The sequence below is a fragment of the Sminthopsis crassicaudata genome, chromosome 4 (assembly GCF_048593235.1).
Source record: "Sminthopsis crassicaudata isolate SCR6 chromosome 4, ASM4859323v1, whole genome shotgun sequence".
Classification (NCBI taxonomy): domain Eukaryota; kingdom Metazoa; phylum Chordata; class Mammalia; order Dasyuromorphia; family Dasyuridae; genus Sminthopsis; species Sminthopsis crassicaudata.
The window spans coordinates 185,632,184-185,654,793 of NC_133620.1; the positions used below are offsets into that span (position 1 = coordinate 185,632,184).

The 22,610-nt window shown below is 31.6% G+C and overlaps 1 protein-coding gene across 2 annotated transcripts in view; it reads right to left on the minus strand.

The window, feature by feature from the left end:
• Window positions 1–5,904: 5,904 nt before the first annotated feature.
• KPNA5 (karyopherin subunit alpha 5) overlaps window positions 5,905–22,610 on the minus strand; it is a 52,852-nt gene continuing 36,146 nt past the window's right edge. For both annotated transcript variants that reach the window (XM_074310021.1, XM_074310022.1), the window contains 5 exons: window positions 16,734–16,812; window positions 15,526–15,651; window positions 13,452–13,579; window positions 9,054–9,232; window positions 5,905–7,380 (listed from right to left, as the gene is read on the minus strand). In XM_074310021.1, coding sequence (XP_074166122.1) covers window positions 7,193–7,380; window positions 9,054–9,232; window positions 13,452–13,579; window positions 15,526–15,651; window positions 16,734–16,812 — 700 coding nt within the window. In that variant the 3' untranslated portion in view covers window positions 5,905–7,192. The remainder of the gene's footprint in view (window positions 7,381–9,053; window positions 9,233–13,451; window positions 13,580–15,525; window positions 15,652–16,733; window positions 16,813–22,610) is intronic.

A 22,610-nucleotide genomic window follows, 5' to 3' on the forward strand; every position in this document is an offset into this window, starting at 1 on the left:
ACAGAACCAAAGAGCATCAGGGAACTGGTTAGTCAGAGGTGGTTGCTTGAAAGGAATATGTATAGGAAAATAGTTATCTCCTTCCACAGCAGGTTACTCTTCAACCATTGGTTGAGGACTCACCAACACTTCGAAACTAAAAAGGTTCTACTGCAGCCCCAAATTTGGTACCACTTCCCACGCCCCCTGCATCTGGATGGATGGGCAACTGCAACCTGCTTTTTATTTCCTGTCGTCAATTGTCCAAGTAGAAACTAATAAAGGCCCTGGTGGAATCTATTCCACGATTATCTTCAATCTAGTGGATCCTTCCCCTGTTGCCTACATATATGCCCATCTTCTAAAAATCCTCACTTGATTCAATTGTACCCACTATCTATGCACTATTTCTTTTGTTACTTTCATAGCTAAACTCCTTAAGTAAACTGAAATCATTGTATTCTCCCTCATAATCTCTTTTCAACCCTCTCTTCTTCAACTGAAAATATCCTCTCCAAAATTACCAAAGATCTTTTAATTGCAAAATTCAATGTTTTTTTCTTTAATCCTGAATCTCCCTGATTTCTTTGTATTGTCAGAACTTTTCCTTCTGGATACTCTCCTAAGGTTTTATAATACAGTTCTCTTCTGATTCTCATGTCTTACCTCTCAAGTTTTGGTTTTTTTGTTTGTTTGGGGGGTTTTTTTCCTTGTCCTTCATCCATGTCTTGCCCATTGCCATGGATAACCCTGTTCTCTGCCAAGGACTATTTTTCCCTCTATACTCCCACTCAGTGATCTAATCACTAATCATTTCATGGGTTAGGGTTAAATTATTTATTCATGCAGATCATTACCAAATCCCTACATCCAATTCTAGTCTCTCTGCTGAACTACAGTCATACATCTTCAACTGCTTCTTGGACACCACACAGTTCACGAACAGGATGTAGACATAATAACCTAACATACACAAAATATAACTAGTTTTTTCCCCAAATGCTCCCTCTTTATTAAATTTTCTATTCTTTAAAGAGCACTATCTTCCCAGTTAACCAGGCTTTCAATCTTATATGTAAATCCTTGACTGCTCACTTATATTAATCCCACAATATCTAATCCATGTCTCATTTCATACAACCACATTCCTAGTTCAATCTCATTTAGGTTGAATATTAATATCAATTTGGTCTTTCTGCCTTGTATTTCTACTCCATTCCATCCTTTTCTAGTTCCATCTATCTATTGCCCTTCTCTTTCAGACCACCTTTCAACTACTCTGTAAATATTGTTTGTGCACCTACTTATATGTTACCTTGTCCATTAGAATATGTGCCTGGGGCAATAAATACTTGACAGGATCAGTCATTGGTGATTTTTTTTCCTTCCACAGCTACTCACTAGTATCACTTCATATGGAAGAAATGATTTTGGATGATCTTTGCAATATTCAAATATTTATTTAGGTTGAAAATTAAAATTCAAACAAATGATAATCAACCATAGATGTTTTTCCAAACTTCAAAAAAAAAAAAAAAAAAAAAAAGCCAAACTCATAAACTGTTGCCACATGAAAATATCTTTTATATTTGAGTCATTTAGCACAGAGGTGTCAAATACTGTACACAGAATACTCCCAAATGCTGCTTGAACGGGACCAAAATGTAATTAGGGAAATATGCAAAAAAAATAAAAAAGCCTTAAGATATAGATAAAATTAGATTTCAAAACTAAATCAATATAAAGCTTGCAAGGATTCTTCCGTACAAGTTAGGGTTCCATTCCAATTTTGAATTTAACACTATTTATCTGGCAATCAATTCCAAATATACTCTGCATAAGTCATGGTCTATTACATTGGAACTGGAAGTAAACTTCACTTTAATATGACAAACCTGTGCTATAAGAACTAATCTCTTTATGTTTCTACTAATTGCCACAGTAACAGTTTTGATTATTGAATTTTTTTTCAATTGAACCAATTAATATAGGTATGTGGGAGAGCAGCAGACCATGCCCATAATACTTAACTTCAATGAAATGTTAAGTGCTAGTTAGGTAAATTGCTTAGTTTACTATCTTCCCATAATACTGTTTTTAAAACCACTTTGTATAAATAGAAAGACCCCTGGTTCCTCCTATGTTGGCATACATATTTTAAAGCAATTCTAGATGATGTTTTCTCATAATGCTCTAATATCCTGAAGTACCAAGACTCCTGCTCCTCTTTCTCATTACATGATCACACTCCTTGTGGGGTCATACAAGTCTATCTATCACACATTTTCTCACATATTGTTGGGTCTGCATTTGATACTAGCTTTAATTTTCCCTAAATATTTCAAAATATATCTAATATACTTTTAAAACTACAAACCATTTTAAAGAGTCAATTAGGCAAAAAGGTTTTTTTGCACTATTCTTTTGCAAGCTGTTGAAAAACTTAAGTGCCTAACAAATCAAAACTGAGCACAGAAAGCTGTGGTAAAGAGGCTGGAAAAACTGCTCAAGGCATAATTTTGTTGGAAGAAATATTCATCTATTCACCACTACCCAATGACACCAATTCTAATGTAAACCAAAATATAAAATTTAATGGACAGTATCAGTTTTTCTTTTAGTAGTGGTAAGTACTATGCATTTTTAAATGAAATAAATTTTAATCTCAAAAAAGTTCCTTTATCATATCTAGCTCTATAATTCAAAAGATTGTAAATATTTACTGGAAAGATGTTAATTTTCCTACAGTATCTAATTACTAGATAAACTCTGACTTCTGGTTAGTTTCATCCACATAAAACTCCATCATTTCAGAAAAGATTTTACACAAACATTAACCATTTTAAATGAATTTGTGGTTTAAAATCCATTACTCTCTATATAAAATTAAACACTATATTTGTATTAAAGAACTCCAAAAAAAAAAAAAAAGGCTTTAAGGCAGGAAGACGCAACTACAATAGCAAATATGAAAGCAGCCATTAAAAGGCCTTAACAAAATTGAAAAGGAGATGGTTTCATTTCAATTGACTTTTCATGTTACATAAAAATTAATTTGAACAGTTTGGGAAACAAAAAACAAAAAGCTGATTCAAATAGTTTTGACATACTGACAACTGAAATACAAAGTCACCATCTTACTATTGTACATTGAAAATTCTATGGCAACCTAAATATATTTAACCTAAATACTTCAAAAGAAGTGATTTCAACAATATGTTACTCCATCTAATCCTGAGTTATGAGTTCTGTAACCAAAAACATTCATTCACACATGGTCAAACTTCTGGTGACAATTTTTTTAGGGGGAAAGGGGAGATGCAATTGGGGTTAAGTGACTCGCCTAGGGTCACATAGCTAGGAAGTGTTATAGGTCTGAGATCATATTTGAACTCAGGTCCTCCTGACTTCAGGGCTGGTGTTCTATCCACTGCGCCACCTAGCTGGCCCATCTGGTGACAGGAAAGCTGAATGAAATAATTCATCATATTTCTATTTGGGTTCTCAAGTAAAAGTTTTTTGACCACCACAAAAATGACATATTTTAAACTCAATTTTCATGTGCAGGTTGCAAAAATGTCAAACATTCATATGTATGTAATTGCAAATAGTACAGACCAAAATAAAATCAGGTGTTATCTTGGTCCTTTAAGGTCTCCTTTGTATATAACTGAAACTACAAATTAGCCTGATAGATGCAATAAACACAAAAGTATAAAATAATATTTTTATTATTTTAATAAGTAATGTGTTGTAACATTTCATAACATTGCATACTGCTCATGTGTTGGTTTAGTTACATGTACTACCCTTACTTCTCCCCCCCCCCCATCCCACTCCCAAATCAGGATTTAAAGATGCACTATCCCCTTAAAGCCCTATAATACAGGCTTTTTATTTTCACACATTACATAAAACAAGAATGCCATGAACTAAAACAAGGAAAGGTTATTTTGCTAACAGTACCAATGTTTATTTTAATTTCACAGTTTTCACAAGTAAACAGTAAATATTTTAAAGATTAATTTGTTGAATTTGTTTTAAATCACACTAAATCTGTCATTTTTTACCCTAAGTGTTTATTCTTAAATGAGAAAAGAAATAGCATGAAGGAAAAGGAGTAGTGCTTCTTTTAGTCCCTCATCTAACCAAACAGGTCATTCTTCAACTGCCAATGTTTTACAGTTAAAGATCAGTTACGTTTTGTGCCAACATTTTTATTACAATTTTGATTTTTTTTTTTTTTTTTGCTTTCTGGTTGCTATCAGCAACAATGAATAAAATAAAATAGTACTACAAAATTAAATAGTAATATTAATTCTTAAAAGGAAACAAATGTAATAATGAAAAACTTTAGTAGAAAACTAGTTATGATCAAAGTCAAGTACATAAGGAAAACAGAAGCCAATTTGCATAATTGCATAGATTAACTAGTCAAAATTCAAATTCACACAAAACAGTATACTTGATTAAATGAATAAAAAGGGGCACTTTCAAGTACTTTTGCCTGATTTTTGGTTTGTTTCATTTTCCAAGTATGCATGCCCTTTAAAAAGACTTAAAATAACTTCAATACACTAAAAATTCAATTGGCAAAGCATTTCCCCTTTTTCATTATCTCATATAGTAAACTGGAGGAAAATAAGACTAGTACAATTTTTTCCCCCACAAAGATCACTGAAGATGAATGACACCATTGATCTAGGCATTTTAAAATGTAAACTTGTGAAAGAGGCCACCTTTCCAAAATTTCTATGACACAGTGGTACATTTAAGATGTTTGTGTCCTTAATCTAAAGAGCTCATTATTGATTAATACTTCTTAATATAATTCAAACTTTGGTCCCAAACTACTAGATAGTGCCCCTTTTATTCAAATTAACACAATGAATCCAAATCCAACCAAATTAGTTATGCTACTCAAACAACAGATCCAAGGACTAAAGGGTTTGTATTGAAATGTGTAAAGTGCAGTCACTTCACTGCCCAGAAACTTTTCTGTATTTACCTGCAGAAAGTAAAAACCCCTCAAGAAATTCATTACACATTTTTTCCTTCAATAAGGATTATTCTGCTTGAAAGATTTGGCTTAGAGAGGTGTATTACAGTGTCTACAGGGTCCTCAAAATAAAAGCAGGCACAGCTGGTTATTTTACTTATGTATTATGCTGCATGCAACATTATCAAAAGAAGTTAGAAACAGTGGAATACCCTGTTACCTGATATTCAGAACTGCTTTAATAACAAAAGAATGTTTTTATCTGATGAATTCATCATTAATTTGGTACTCTTTAATGTCATCACCCTGTTCTTTTGAATATATATATATATATATATACATATGCATATATATATACATATATATAATGCAAAAGAGATACTTTTTGTACTAAACCTCAGATTTCCATCATAACAAAAAAGGACACAAATACAATTCTCTAAATAACATTATTTAAAAAGTTTGGCAGATGTATTATAACTTTATGGACATGTCATCCCCCTCCCATCTCCTATTCCCCTCACCTATATTTTGTGTATTGTTAAGTTTTAAATGTCCTGCTAAAAAGCTTAGTTTCATTATTTGTAATTTACAAAGTATTAGTAGCACTCCCATGAAACATTTTTGTCCTGTAACATGCCTCTGATTTTCAGCGGAATCAAACTGTAAATGTTGCTACATATCAAATCAAATCTTTCCATATAAGTACGCTGAAATGACTAAGAATATATCAAAACTGCATCAAATACCATCTTAAAACAGCTGTAAAATACATTTAAAAACATATTCTAGGTAGATATTAATTGAAAATGCAAATAGCTGGCTACTATAAAGTACCTATAAATAAAAAATGAATTCAATTGTACTACATCTGCTTTAAAATTTCTATCAAGCACAGTACCAAGGGAAGAACACTTTTCACAAAGTAAATAATGCATGATTTTATTTGTTTTATATTTTGAAGGTTTTTTCCTCTTAACTTCAATACATGAAATCTGACTTGAAACATGGCTTAAAATAAGAGTAATTTGAAACACTGAATTATTAAGTTATCTAACATACATATCAAGCAGCAGTGTGATCATTTGAGTATTATACCATAAAATCTAATATAGATTTCAAACACAGTCAAGAATCTTTAGCATTTCTCATTGATATTGGTCATTTAGTGCCCAAATAACATTAAACACATTTTTCAAAGTTAATATAGAATAATTTGACTTCTTTAAAATAATTTTGGCATTCAAGTAGTTTAATTATTACAAAGAAAAGCACAACTTTTCTATTACTGTTCTGACAAAAATCAGAGAAATAATTATTGTACTGTTTTTGCTATGCAGCTGTACTTTACATTCATAACTAAACATCTGTCATGATGTACTACAGTCTAAAATTAAGTAGAGGGAAAAGCAGCAAAAAAAATGGCAGCATATTTGGTCAGTAACACTAATAGAATCTGAGATTCTGTGAACATTGTATATATTCCAAAAGAAATAAGTAAATAATTCAAGAAAAGCAAACATTGTAGTGTATGCTCAACATAAACCAGAATAGCTCTTCTTTTCCTAAACTGCCATCTTTTAAAGACAAGTCTGTTTTTCAGCACATGATATTTTTTAAATTTTTTCATAAATAGACTTCACTTTTTTTTCCTGCAAAGTATAATGTACAACACAGTGTTTAACAATTTAAAGTAATAAATATTTTCACATTCTAATTTAGCTTTGACTAGTTTGTTTTTTATTTTATGCTTTTGCTCTGAAGCAATGACAGTTTTTGCTTCAGAACAGAGGTAGATTTACGAAACTGGGCATGTCAGACTTACTGTCAAAATGCAATCATCAACAGCTTTTACTGCTGATAAGCAGTTTCAAAGAATGCCTGAAAAATTCAGAACCACTATTTAATTAATACTTTACTAAGGTTCTCCCTTTCAAGCTCAAGTTATTAAATTATATGTTTAATGCACACTTAACTCACAAGTCAGTTACAAAATAAAAAAAATCTAACAATAAAATACATAAATACAAAAGACAAAAGCTATAAATGAAGAGAGGTACATCTAAACAGAATTTTTTGTGTTTTTTAAAAAGTGCATCAGCTGCTTCTTTTTTTTTTTGCCCTCTCCAAAACCACATCAAACTTTTTGACTGGCCAAAAAGAGGAGCTATTCGAAGCTAACATTTAACAACATATTTCTTTTCACTTAGCTATTTATAACTGAAACCCTTCCATTGGTGCTTCCTGCTGTTGAAAAACAAACTGCTGCTGGTTTTCATCCACCTGAGGGACAATGTTGGCATCCTCATCTTCCACACCAAAATAGTGTTCAATAAGATCAAAAGCTTTTTGGTAGATCTCTTGATTTTCGTGGCTTTGAAGAAACTCAATTTTATCCAGACCTAAATTTTTAAAAGCATAGGCTTAAAAATCAGATAACTCAATTTCAAAACTCGAAATATATTTGCCATAAAATAATAAACCAACATAAAGTCATTCATACTGTGGCTAATGAGATCCTCTGACATCTGAATTTTTGCAATCTTTAAAATAGCAGGTGACATAATTTTTAAAAAAGATTATAATAATATATTACAAATTTCTACTATAGCAGCTCAATAACAAAATATACACACTGTTCAAGGGAAGACTGTGCATCTACATATTAGAAACAAAGAAGTGTAAGTACTATTTGCATATCTATAATTCCACTCCCCATTAACAGTGGCTACCATGGACAAGAGAAGACTAATGGTCATTTTGATGGGCAAGTGTTGGTTTCTATAATATATTTTTTTATTCTCACTTTTAGGAGTTAATTTTGGAGGAAAGGCTGTGTGGATGTTTAATAAAGTCCTGAAATAAATTATCTATCAAAAGGCCTATGTATTGGGCATAGACAGAGAAAAGAAAAAAGACTCAATTACATCTAAACACACAACTGGCTTTTATTCATAGGGATTATATCCATTTACTCTAGTGCAATAAGTAGTGTTCCTTCCTTAATGAATAAAGTCGACAATATATTGTCTTAATCACTAAAATTAAGTAAACTAAAGGCTTAACACCTTAAAATTATTTTAGGAAATGCAAAGTAATCCTTATCAACATAATGAATTAAGACACAAAGAAGGAAAGAAAAAAGAAAGAAAACACTCAGAAGGAAAAAACTCTGAAAATCAGGTATTTATTCTGGCAGTATCTTTGACAGCTAATACTTCTGATTTACTATTTAAGTCTCTCTAGGATTAACTATCCTATAAGACTATTTCAAAAAGTATCAGAGTATCCTAATACAAAAGTTTAGTTAGGATTACTATAAAACTAAATAATCTACCATATTCAAACAAAAATGTTAACTTACCAAAATATTACACTATTTAATTTTAAAATAGGCAATGAAAGCCTATGCAACTTACTAACAATAACAACCCAAATTTATATAACACTAAGTTATATAAGATAGTGTAAATATATTACACTATCTACAAAGCTGAGAGGCTGGGAGTCACTTTTATTCCCATTCTTAACCTCAGACAACTCCTCAACAATAGATTCAATTATCAAAAAAATTACTGACATTTTGCTGTTAAATAATTTTATACATATACATATACTGAATAAGCAAATGGATATATTTGGTTTGGGGATGTTGTCAGAGAGACTGAAGAAGAATATAAAGCACATATATTTTCACTTAGTTTATAAAGTTATGTTTTTAGTTTCTAATGCTGATTTGTACAACAGGAGTAAGTGCTAGATTCTAGAAATGTGCTAGATTCCAGAAAAAAGCCACTGATAGTTAAAAATCTTTATATAGGGGCAGCAAGATGGCACAGTGGATAGAGTAACAACTCTGAAGTCAGGAGGTCTTGAGTTCAAATGCAACCTCAGACACTTAATAATTACTAGATGTATAATCCTGAGCAAGTCACCTAACTGAAATTGCCTGGGGAATGAAGGGAAGAAAGAGGGAAGGAGAAAAGAGGGGCAAGAGAGGGAATGAAGGAGGGAGGGAAGAAAAAAATCTTTAAGTGGAAGGACTGAGTAGGATTACAAGTTTTTAAGTGCTTACCATATGCTTCTTCAATAAGAGCACAGTATGGATTGATGCCCATTCCATTTTGTCTAGCTTCTTGCTCCCCAAGGCGTAAAATATTTTCAAGACCATTTAAAGCCACCTGGACTATTTTGGAATCCATCACAGTCAAAAGGTCACAAAGAGGTTTTATACAACCTAATGCTACCAGATACCTTTAAAATAATTAAGGAGACAAGAGAAAGGAAGAATTTAATGTATTTTATCAGTTTATGGCACTGATTCATAAAAATACTACCCATAAAGACATTCTAAATATAACTAAAATAAATAAAACATTCATAGAATGTAAACTAGTTTAAAGTGGCAAAAATGCTTAGCAAGCTCGATTACACTGCTCATTTCCACAGCCTCAGATTATACTTCCAACTCCAACAGGCTATCTTATAAATAATGCATCTTTTCCTAAGTCAAGAATATGAGTATCTTTAAATCAATTTTTTCACTCTATAGGAAAACACACACACACACACTTATACATATATATAGATAGATATCTTTATGTAATATAAAAGCCAACATTGTAATAGTACAACAAACTTATCAATATATTTCTATTTAAAAAAAACTAAGAAAATAGGAGCTACAGATATTTATTTCTTTAAAGTCTTGTAATTTTCATCTATTTCACCTTAATCTTAAGTGCTTATTTGTTATTCTGATGTCTGACAACAACCAAATGTTCATATAGTAAGTTTTGTTTTGTATTATAAATTAATGGGGAGGCAATAGATGATGAATAGGTGGTACAATTTGGACATGCTTATTAGTATAATCAGGAAAGGTATAAGAAGTCACATTTATGCTTTGAAGAAAAGGAGGGAGAAAAATTTGGAACATAAGGTTTTACAAGGTAAATGCTAAAAATTATCATTACACGTATTTTGAAAAAAAAAATTTGGGGGGAGGGGAGGCAATTGGAGTTATGTGACTTGCCTAGGGTTACACAGCTAAGAAGTGTTAAGTGCCTGAGACCAAATCTGAACTCAAGTCCTCATGACTTCAGGACTGATGTTCTATCCACTGCACTACGTAGCTGCCTCAAAATCTATTATTTTAAAAAAAAAAATTTTTTAAAGGAAATAATTCAAGACACAACTGGGCATACAAACAAAATGTTTAGGTAGGGAATAAAAATGCTTTAAGTTTGTCTGGCTAAACAAGCCATCTGGTCAGAAAGCAAGTCTGAACTGGGTACACTAGACGTTATCTTAGATAAAAAGAGTGTTAAAAGGAATAGTTAACAATAGTCTAATTTCATTAGAATTGGCAGGGATAGAAAAGTTTAGGTTTTGGAACAAAAGACACATCTCTACTTATACTTGAAATATAAGAAGTTAGAAATAACTAACCAAAAAGTGAGATAGCATACCTGAATTATATTCTCTGGGATGAATATGGCAGAATAGACTCATAACTAGAATTAGGAAATTCAGGGAAAATACTGTTTCCTTGAGACACAAAACTTTTGGTTTAAAAAATCATGCCCCATTGACAAGAACAAAAGTTCTTAACAATTTTTTGCGTTCTGGAACCCCTTTGGTAGCAAGGTAAACCCTATAAACCCTTTCTCAGAATAATGTTTTTAAATGAGCACATAATATTATTACAAAAAGAAACAAGTTACACTGAAATATAGCAATCAAAATATTTTTAAAGAAAATTTACTATAATATGAAGAGTTGACAACTGAAAATGCTTCTTTTCTCTCTCTCTCTCTTTTTTTTAATTATTAAAGCTTTTTACTTACAAAACATATGCATGGGTAATTTTTCAACACTGACCCTTGCAAAAACCTTTTAATCCAAATTTTCCTCTCCTCTCCACTCCACCTCTAGCCAGCAGGTAGTTCAATACATGTTAAATATGTTCAAATATATGTTAAATCCAATATATGTATACATATTTATGCAGTTATCTTGCTGCACAAGAAAAATCAGATCAAGAAGGAAGAAAGAAAAACTGAGAAAGAAAACAAAATACAAGTAAACAACAATAAAGAGCGAGAATGCTATGTTGTGGTCTACACTCAGTTCCCATGATCTTCTCTCTGGGTATAGATGATGCTTCTTTTATCAATAAACTTTATTCATGAATCAAATTTACAAAAAGATCCATGACCCAATTAATAATCAAAAGATATAATTTGTGCCCAAAGGACTATAAGTTCATGTGTAATCCTTTGATCTAATAACATCACTACGTGCATGAATATCAAAAGAGATTCGGGGAGTATGGAGAGGGAAGTATAATGACCTATATGTACAAAAATATTCATAGCAACTCTCCTCTCAGGACAAAAAAATTGGAAATTGAGGGGATGTCCATCAATTGGGGAAGGACTCAAAAAAACTATGGTGCGTGTTTAATAAGGAATATTATTGCTCTATGGGAAATGATGAGCAGGCTCTGAGGAAAAAAACAAAAAAACCTGGAAAGTCCTCCATGAACTCAAGCAAAGTGAAACTGTGTACTGTATACAAAGTAAAAGAAAATTTTCTGGGATAACTTTGCCATTCTCAGTAGTACAACCATACACGACTACTGGGAAGGACTTATAATGAAAAAGTCTATCTATATCCAGAGAAGAATTCACTGGTTGTATGTAAATACAGATTGAAGCATTCATATTCTTTCTCGCTTTCTCTCTCTCTCTCTTAAACTTAATTTTTCTTGAGGGTTTTTATTTTCATTAGGATGGAAGATCTATGATTTCTCACCCCCCCCCACAACTTGACTTTTATGGAATTTCCTTAACTTCACAAGTTATTATGATGAGGATTGTGGATGGGAATAAGGGAGAGAACCTAAAACTCAAAAATTGTAAAAAAAAAAAAAAAAAAAAAAGATTTGTTTTGAATGTAACTGGGGGAAAATATTAAATAATTTTTAATTTAAAAAAAAAAAAAAAAACTTTATCCAGATAAAATTACAAGTTGCATAGTCTCTAGAAATGTTCTTTCTACATTTATATAGATAATGAAATTATTAAAAGTTGATTGATGAATACAAATGTTCCTTTTGATAGTGGACATATTTATGAAAAAAACTTATGCTAATAATTATATAAAGATGGCTTTCTACAAAAATAAATTTCAGCTTAAAATGAACAAACTTATACTAAAAAATAAAAAATGAATAAAATCAAAGATCCTATATTATTAATGATTGCATATGTCAAATAACAATAAGAAATTTTTTTTTTTAAATGATGTGGGGAGAAAGTAACGAAGGCCCAAGAAGATGAAACAAGAGCAAAAGACACAGCTATTAAAACCATATACCTTTCCCCAGAAAGCATGAAAAGACAATCCTTGAAGAAGCTAAAGCTAGTTTTAAAAAAATGGTAAATTTAAAAACAAAAAAATAAACAGTGATCTGATCAAGAAAAGAGAATCAAAATCCTCAGTGTGATTCATACAGAGAATTCAATCTTCACTTCTTATTTTTTAAAGAGTAAATTTTACCAGATTATCTTTCAATACAATTTCTTAGAAAAGGAGCACAAAGAAAGTTGTAAACATTCCTGACCCACATAAGGATTCTAAGATTAAATGATTCTATAGAAATAAGAGTGCTTATGTGGAAAAAAAAAGAATTATTTGTTAATATTGCAAAGAAAGAAAAAAAAATGAATCTCAAAGTCTGCATAATGATACAAATTATGGGTTATGATATAGAAATAATCAGAAAAGTACCAGAATAATCAACTATCATGAAACAGAAAAAGAAAAAACAAAAACAAAACAAAGCAAAAAAAAAAAAAACTAACTACTGCAACATTAATATAGACCATGGTTTACACATGTTAACCTTCCTCACTTCTAGTGAAAATAACCATAATTATTTCCATGAAGCATAAAGCTACTAAACCCTTGTAATTTCTGTAAGATGAAATTACATGTTTACATATCTTAAGTTAAAAAAAATTTCAGTGCCTACAAGTATAACATACGTCTATTTTTTAAAAATGTCCTCTAAGTTTACAATGTGAAAAACTAATTTAATGAATTTTTGTCAAAAGCAATTTGAGTAAAAATGTAAATACATGATTTGTAAGAAAACAACTGTATGGTTTAGAACCTATCAAGTAGATCTGGCATTTCATAATGCTTAGCATATCCATTTTGATTTGAGGAGTGTTTCATGCCTAAAAGGTAGCTGTAATCTCAAAATGCTACAACTATGATTACTGCTTTCATTATTCCATAGCAACAGGAAGAAAGATATTTTTAAAGAAAGGTATTCAGGCAAAAATAAATAAATAAATCCATTATAAAATAAAGATGTCCTAATGCTTTCTAATTTTAAAAGCAGTAAAGTTCATTGTTATAAAATCATAAGACCCATTAGTCTTCATTATCAACATCATACCGTATTTGTTCTGGAGTACCTCCAGATGTTGCATTGGTTATTGCCCATGCTGCCTCTTTTCTGGTACGAAATTCAGCTTTCTGAAGAATTTCAATCAAAACAGGAAAGATATTTGCATCTATGACAGCCTGAAGGAAATGAAAAGCAAACATATTACTGTCAATATAGTACTCTGTAAGAAATATTACTAACTATAGTAATACTTAAATTCCACAATTTTTGTTTTATCTTGAAATGCTACCATGATACTTATTCTTAGAACTTCTTTCCAATCTACACACTTTAATACATACTTCCTAAAAGATCAGTTTTATTTCAATAGTTCATTAAAGGAATATATTTATCATAGAACAAAGAGCTATAAAAATATATTTTTAAAAAGCTTTGCTTGTAAAAATAGTTTAAAGAAATGGTATCCATTATGCAAGAACTAGTTGGGAAACAGTCAACACCAGGAGACTGGCCAATAGATTTGACAGTGGTAATTTATGAGAACTGTGTACGAAAAGTGTAGTACAAATTCAATGTGCTTTACTGTGAGAACCAACAGTAATGAAATCATGGATCTTTTGAAATATCAAAGATGCAAATAATTGTGAAATACTACCATGAAAACACAGGGAAAATATTCACAAACAATAAACTAAAATTTTAAAGATATTCACAAATGATAATCTATGAAAAAAATAGAGCTGAAAAAGACTAAGAATTCTTCTAGTGCTTTTTTCCTTTGTAGAAAATTCATGCCTGTACTACTTAAAACTGATAAAAATGTAACCTACTTTATTTATAAAAACTATTTCACTAAAATCCATTCAATTACAAATATTAACAATAATTTAACTTTTTTTCATCCTAATCCCTAATAAAACAATCTTCTTGCTCATATTCAAAGAACTAGAGCTGTACATTTTTTCTTAAAGTTACATGTTACAAATGTATATGTATGTAATGTAATAAACTAGGACAGTGGCTATGAGTAGAGAGATGATATATAAATGATATTATAAAGGTAGAAACAATAAGATTTAATAATGGATTGGATAAGGTAAGAGTGAGGAATCAAGGATGACAACATGGTTGGAAGCCCAGGTAACTGAGTCAATGGTGGTCCCCTTAATAACAACAGGGAAGCCAGAAGAAGCGAAGATTTTGGGGAAAAATATAATGAATTCTGTTTTGGATGTGCTGTTTAAGATACTTACCAGAAAAAGCATGAAAAAGACAATTAGTTGGTAATGTACTTTTTGTGATTAAAAAAAAAAATGAGGGTGCTCAGAGATTGGGAATAAGATGAACAAACCATGTAACATAAATATTATGGAATATTATTATGAGATTCAGATAAACTTGAGGAAGATTTGTATGAATTGATGCAGATCAAGATTATTAGAGCAAACACGACTACAATAACATATTTTAAAGCATACACTAAAAAAAAATTAAAAAGAGAGAACTTAATTGATCAGGTCCATAGCACTAGCAAACAAATATTTTATTATTAATGAAAGGGTGGATTACTGTGTGTGTTCTAATACATGGCTAATACTTCAGTCTAATACTTTTCTTGGATACAAGAGGCTTTTTTTGTAGAGGAAGGTTATTGGAAAAAATATTAAAAAATCCCAAAAAGTATCTAGGGGATATTTTTAAAGGTAATATTAATCAATATTATGTGCAATGATAAACTAGGACCATAACTGTCCATTTCAAAATGATAAAATCAATGAAAACACTGGCATACTTAATAGAATATTATTTAAAAAGAGAGGAAATTAAGCAATAATCATTTTAAAAGTAAGCAACTACGGCTAACATTTAGATAATAAATATATTTCAATGAAATACAAGAGATATAGGATAATCATTACGTTACATTACAAGAAATTTACCAAAATCTTCTGATGTCTTTAAATTTTATTTATCTACTATTATTCTAAAAACTCAGTTGTCCTCTAGGCTTTTTAGCACAATTTATACTATAAAGAGATGCTTATATAGTTTTGACCTATAACATAAGCACCTTAAAGGCAATAGAAAAAAAGGAAAAGATATTAAATAGAAAGATCCTTACCTGAATCTGTGCTCTATTTCCTGCAGTGATGTTAGAAACAGTCCAACAGGCCTCTTTTCTAATTGATTCTTTTGGACTACTCAGTAAGTGTAAAAGGCAAGGTAATGCAGAGCAATTCAGAATTACCTACAAAAAGTTAGAGATTGAAAGAATCTTTTAAATACAAATATTAACTAGCAAATTTGGAGGAGAAATATTATGTGAGTTAAAACTCATGAAGATATTTTTCCACTTGAAAATCATGGTAGCAATTGTTAGTTTGGATAGAAAAAAATCAGAATATGAATTTTTAAGCTTTTAAGGAAATGTTTAAAGGAGACAAAGGAAGGAATATGAGAGGAACAGTATACATAACATGCTGCCAAAAATGCTAATTATCAATTTCCTCTTGAAAAAAAAAAATCAGATTGTTAAGGGTCTATAGAGGAATAAGTTTTGGAAAAATTTAGAAGGCACCTGTCATAAGCCTCTTAATCTCTCTTGCTTTAACAAACTGAGAATAATCTACTTGGAAGATAAACGCAGAGGCAACCAAACCAACATTTAAAGGATGGGACTAACAATCTATATGTCATTTCTTTGCTACTGCTCCTCTAAGACTTGATTCAGAACCCATCTCATAGCATATAAGAGGTAAGGTAGTCGCACTGACTTTGGAGTTACAGAACCTAGATTCAAATGCTTACTTACTTTGCTGCTTACTACCTATTACAATCTTAGATGAGACACTTTTCCTATAAAGTCTAAATGAAGTCCTAGTTCTAGCATTAGTTGTTCCCTAATCTCTCCAGCTCCATCATCTTTTTCCTTTGCTGAATTGCTATAGATCTAATTGGCCATATGTAACACAAATTTGATGCACGTATGATGCATATTTGTATTTACATTGCTAATATTTTATATGTGCATATTCTTCCCATAATATTTAAATGTTCCTTCTCTTGAGAACTTGTCCCAGTCCTCAGTGGATTATGTCCTATTATCTATTATTTCCAAAACAAAATACAGTGACTGAAAGAGTAAAATGCCCAACAAATATTTAATCATGTCACCAAGAGTACATCTATTTGCACATGGAAAGATTAGTTATTAGATATATGTGAAAGAATCATCAGTAAGAAACAAAAGAAACAAAAACTTTGTAATTTGTAATATATCATACACTCTAATGCCATTTAAATAGTTATCTTATTGAAATCTGAACTCACCTGTGTTTGAATGTCATCACCTGTCACAATATTACCAACTGCTCTTAATGCAGGTGATACCACTTTGTAATCATTGTGCCTAAAGACAATAAAAAATTAATTCACATATTAACAAGCTAGACCAGTTATACATTTCTGAAATAAAACTACATAATATTGTATTGTCTCTAAACAAGAACTATTTCTCTCTCTTAAAAAGCAAATACTAACTAAATTTAACAGATGTAATCTACTAATACTAAATTATTTCTATTACATGAAATCCATGTCTTAATGGGTTCATAATAATAATGATCCTTTAATTAGGATGAAAATTCTTTAAAGGTCATATACAAATATTCCACCCCCGCCTCAAGTCCCAACTCTTGTCAAGTACAAGTGCCTAACACCTACCATTCACTGTCTTAGGAGTTAGGGATAGAAAGACAAATAAAAACAGATGATATTCTTAAAAGTTTACAATCTCTTGGGGGCAGATAACATGTAAATGGATAAGTAAATAGAAATTATATACTAAGTGAATATAATAATTTGGAGGAAGGGAGAAGTATTAGTAGCTAGTGGAACAGGCTCCTACACAAGGGTAGCACTTTGAGCTTAAAAGGAATTTCAGAATTGTAACGGGGAGATTATAAAGAAAAGCATTGCAGGTATGGAAATGTAGGCTAGTTTGATAGGAACCTACAAATCTGCAATGGAGAATAACATGAAATACTATGAAGTTTGGACAGACTAGAGCGCTCTAAATGTCAAACAAGGGAGTTTTTAATTAATCCTGGAAGAAATGAGCCACTGAATCTTTTGGATCAGAAATGTCCTCAAGGATCATCAACTTGGCACTTTAAGGTTGATGGATTAAAAGAAAAAAACAGAAACAAGGAGATTTGGAGACTCAGAGGCAAATATGAGAGGTGTTATGTAGGTAAAGTTTACAAAATTCAGGAATCAATTAGATACATGCAAGAAGTAGAGAGTAGGGACAATGTGATGACTTATAAGGTAAAATCTGTGTGAATAGAATGCTGGAGATGCCTGAGACAGAAGTAAGGAGAAAGAAAGTGAGTTGTTTTAGAGAGGCTAAGTTTAAGATGCCTTTAGGACAGGCACCTGGTTATACAGAATTGGAGCTCAGGCAGAGATGCCTATTTGGGAGTTAGAGAATCACAGATATAACTGAATTCATGGGAAATGAAGTCCTCCAAGAGTGCATAAAGAGAAAAGTACTAGGCCTGATCTGGAGGGTCTCTCTACATGAGGTGGACCCGATAATTATATATGATAATCCAGTAAAGGAGAGTCAGGAGACTCCACTCAATTACGACAAGCAGAAAAGAAATATGTCATAAATGTCCCTTTAGAACCTGAATATCTTCTATGAGAGTCAAATAATTTTTAAAAAAAAGGAAATCCTGAAAGTTGGTTGATTCTATTCTGAAGATCTGAAGTAGGGAAAGAGATAAGGGACTGGAAAAGTAGTATTAAAAACAACAAAGTAGTGTAGAAAGCAGGGGAAAAAAGTTTGCTTTTTGTTTTTTGTTTTTTTAATCATGGAACCTCCTCTTCATAATTGGGATTGTGGGAAAACCTTGGAGGAAGAATAGGAAAGTGGGCATCAGATGAGTGGCACTCTTATATGAAATATACAGAAAGTATACTCAATCTGTTGCAAAAATACACCAAACTCAACAGGGAAAGTAGAGAAAGAAAGACAAGTAGGTAGCAGTAATAATGACACAGTGCAAAGAACTATTAACTAAAAAGCAGAACAAACTTCCCTAATCCTGAAGGGGGAATTAACAAGTGGAAAAAAAAGAAATTAATTAAAATCTAAGAGGGTGCCTTAAACTGCCTCTTAAGGAACTTGGAAATAGATGAACAAATTGCAGTATATATCATTTAATGGAATAGTAATTCATTGCAAAAAATGACAAAAAGTAGATTTCAAAGACTCATGTGCATTATATTGACAAAGAGTTAAGGTGGTTCTGCACAAACAAAACTAATGCAAACAAGATTAGAAGGGAAGTAACAAATTGGGAAAACATTTTTACAGTTAAAGGTTCTGATAAAGGCCTCATTTCCAAAATATACAGAGAATTGACTTTAATTTATAAAAAATCAATTGAAAAATGGTCAAAGGATATGAACAGACAATTTTCAGATGATGAAATTAAAACTATTTCCACTCATATGAAAGAGTGTTCCAAATCACTATTGATCAGAGAAATGCAAATTAAGACAACTCTGAGATATCATTACACACCTGTCAGATTGGCTAAGATGACAGGAACAAATAATGATGAATGTTGGAGGGGATGTGGGAAAACTGGGACACTGATGCATTGTTGGTGGAGTTGTGAAAGAATCCAACCATTCTGGAGAGCAATCTGGAATTATGCCCAAAAAGTTATCAAAATGTGCATACCCTTTGACCCAGCCATTCTACTACTGGGCTTATATCCCAAGGAAATACTAAAGAAGGGAAAGGGACCTGTATGTGCCAAAATGTTTGTGGCAGCCCTTTTCATAGTGGCTAGAAGCTGGAAGATGAATGGATGTCCACCAATTGGAGAATGGTTGGGTAAATTATTGTATATGAATATTATGGAATATAATTGTTCTGTAAGAAATGACCAACAGGAGGAATACAGAGAGGATTGGAGAGACTTACATCAACTGATGCTAAGTGAAACGAGCAGAACCAGAAGATCATTATACACTTCAACAATGATACTGTATGAGGATGTATTCTGATGGAAGTGGATATCTTCAACATAAGAAGATCTAATGCAATTCCAACTGATCAATGATGGACAGAATCAGCTACATCCAGAAAAGAAACACTGGGAAATGAGTGTAAACTGTGAGCATTGTTTGTTTTTGTTTTGTTTCTCTTCCCAGATTATTTTTACCTTGTGAATACAATCCTTCCTTTGCAACAACAAGAACAACAAAATTCAGTTCTGCACATATATATTGTACTTAAGATATACTATAAGATATTTAATATGTATGGGAATGCCCACCATCCAGGGGAGGGGGTGGAAGCAAGGAGGGGAAAAACTCGGAACAGAAGGGAATACAAGGGATAATGTTGTAAAAAAAAAAAAAAAATTACCTATGCATATGTACTGCCAAAGAAAATGTTTTAATTATAAAAATTAATTTAAAAAATGCTTAATAAAAAATATATATATACTAATGAATTATGCCCCAGGGGGGAAAAAAAAGAGTTAAGGTGATAGAATGAGAATGATTTATACAAGGAAAACAACATGGTTTAAAAACAAAGTAAAGACCTAAGAACTCTAATCAAAGCAAACCATGTCTCTAAAGAACATATAATAAATCATGTTAGTCACTTCCTCACAAAGAAGTGATGGATATGATGATCATGACTGCCAGCATAAAAACAGAATTTTAAAATCTGCAAAACATTTTATGATTTTGTTTTTTGATCCTCACAACAACTCTGGGAAGTACTATTAATCCAATCCAATCTAATACAACAAACATTTATTAAGCACCTACTATATCCAAACACTGAACTAAGCAATGGGGATACAATAAAAGATAGTCGAGGAGCTTAATATGGTGGGGAGACAACACACAAAATGAGGCAGGAAAACAAGAGCAGATTAAGCCAGGAGGCACCCACTATAGACATCTTATTCTGTGAATCTGAAATGAGACAGAGCTGCAGATTCAAGTGGGGGTGGGCCAGAAATTTCAGTTTCTGCTCTCTATAAAAGAAGGCACTGGAAGGAATTCAATACTTCACCAAACAGTCCTCCAATCTGATGGTAAAGGAGACTAAAAGAGGTAGTATTGATCAAAGAAATTAGTAGCAAGATGATGAGATTAGAAGTGATGAGCTTACCCTGGTTTGTAAAGTAGAAATTAGAGTGGCAGATGCAGAGTGATTTTTACAGAGGAAAAATTGAGTTAGAGATTAAGTGACTCAAATCTAATGTCTGAGGCTGGATTTAAACTCAGATTTTCCTGATTTCATACTCTATTCTATGCACTATACCACCTAAATAGATTCTCTGAAAACAAAAACAGGGCAGCTAAATGGCACAGTGGATAGAGTACTAGCCCTGAAGTCAGGAGGACCTGAGTTTTAATCTGGTCTCAGACACTTAACACTTCCTAGCTGTGTGACCCTGAGCATGTCATTTAACCCCAATTGCCTCACCAATTAAAAAAAAAAAAAAAAACAGAAGAAAATGAAAGCAAGGAAAATGAACTTCTAGTATTTTAACATACAAAGAATACAGGTCATATTTTCTTAGGCATATTCAACATGTTGATCTGGTTTATTTGTTATGAGGAAAGTGAGAGAGAATGTTTCCTCTTTTCTTTCTCTCTTTTCAATTATGAGAGGAGATAGCAATAGATATTAAAAAATTAGGATCATTATAAGATTTTTTTCATTGCAAAGAAGTTCAGAAGGAAACAGACAAACAGGGCAGTTTTGAAATATGCCGAATTTATCATATATTTTTTAAAAAACAAGCTGGGTGAAATGGAGATTCACAATTTCTTGTAGAAGCAGCTAATGGCACAGAAGATAAGAGCCCTGGGTCTAGAGTCAGGAAGACCTCAGACTCTTTAGTGGCTGTGTCATCCTAGGACGCACTCTAAATTTGCTTCAGTTTCCTCATTTGTAAAATGGGAATAACAATAGCACCTACTTTTATAAGGTTTATATAAGAACCAAATGAAATAATGATTGTAAACAGTTTAGTGTCAGGGCCTGGTTCACTGTAAACAATATATAAATATTATCTAGTATTATTGCTAATAATAATATTATTAAATGCGGATAATAGTAGCAGATAACCTGAAGAGTTGTTACAAATAAGAGTGCCAGATCTGAAGTCAGGAAGATTCATCTCTGTGAGTTTAAATCCAGCCTTAAATACTTATAAGACTGAGAAAGTCAATTAACCCTGTTTGCCTTAAGATTCCTCATCTGTAGAATAATCTGGAAAAGGAAATGGCAAACCACTACAGAATCTTTGCCAAGAAAAATCACAAAATGGGTCACAAAAAGTTGGACACAAATGAAAAGACTGAACAACAATAAAGTATTTGCATAACTGGCAAATAGAAATGAATTTTTTATTGATTATATCCAAAGATGCATTTCTTTCATTTGGATATATGTAATGTGAAATGTTCTCTTTCAGCTAAGACAATCATTAAAACCCAGTATCAAAATGAAATGAACCAGTCCTTCAAATCACTGTTATCACCAAGTTTTAATCCAAGATTTTTAAAAGATGAAGCATACTCAATTATATTACTGTAAAAATATTAATATTTTAGTGAAAGTTTTTGTATTAATAAGAAAATTTAGTGTTCCATTTTTATTTCAGCTTTTAATGTTTATTTTTGTGTTTGTTTTAGAATATAGAAATAGCATACATACATTTAAATGATATCTATTATTACTATCACTAATAATATTATTCATTTTCAAAAATTTTTATTACTAAGATCAAATCTGTTTAGAGGCCAAAGACAGAATTATTAACTTATCAAGAAAACCTGAAGGGGCAGCTAGGTGGCGCAGTGAATAGAGCACCAGCCTTGAATTCAGGAGGACGAGAGTTCAAATCTGGTCTCACTTAACACTTCCTAGCTGTGTGACCCTGGGCAAGTCACTTAACCCCAGCCTGGGGAGAGGGGAGGAAAAGAAAAGAAAACCTGAGTTTAAATTCATACACTTATTAATTGCTTAAGTCAGTCACAACCTCTCTCAGCTCAGTTCCTGATTTTACAAAGGATAAAAAGTAGCACCTACTTTACAGGGTTACTCTCTAAAAGTCAAATTGTCCATCTTTTGTAAATCTCAAAATGCTACAACAA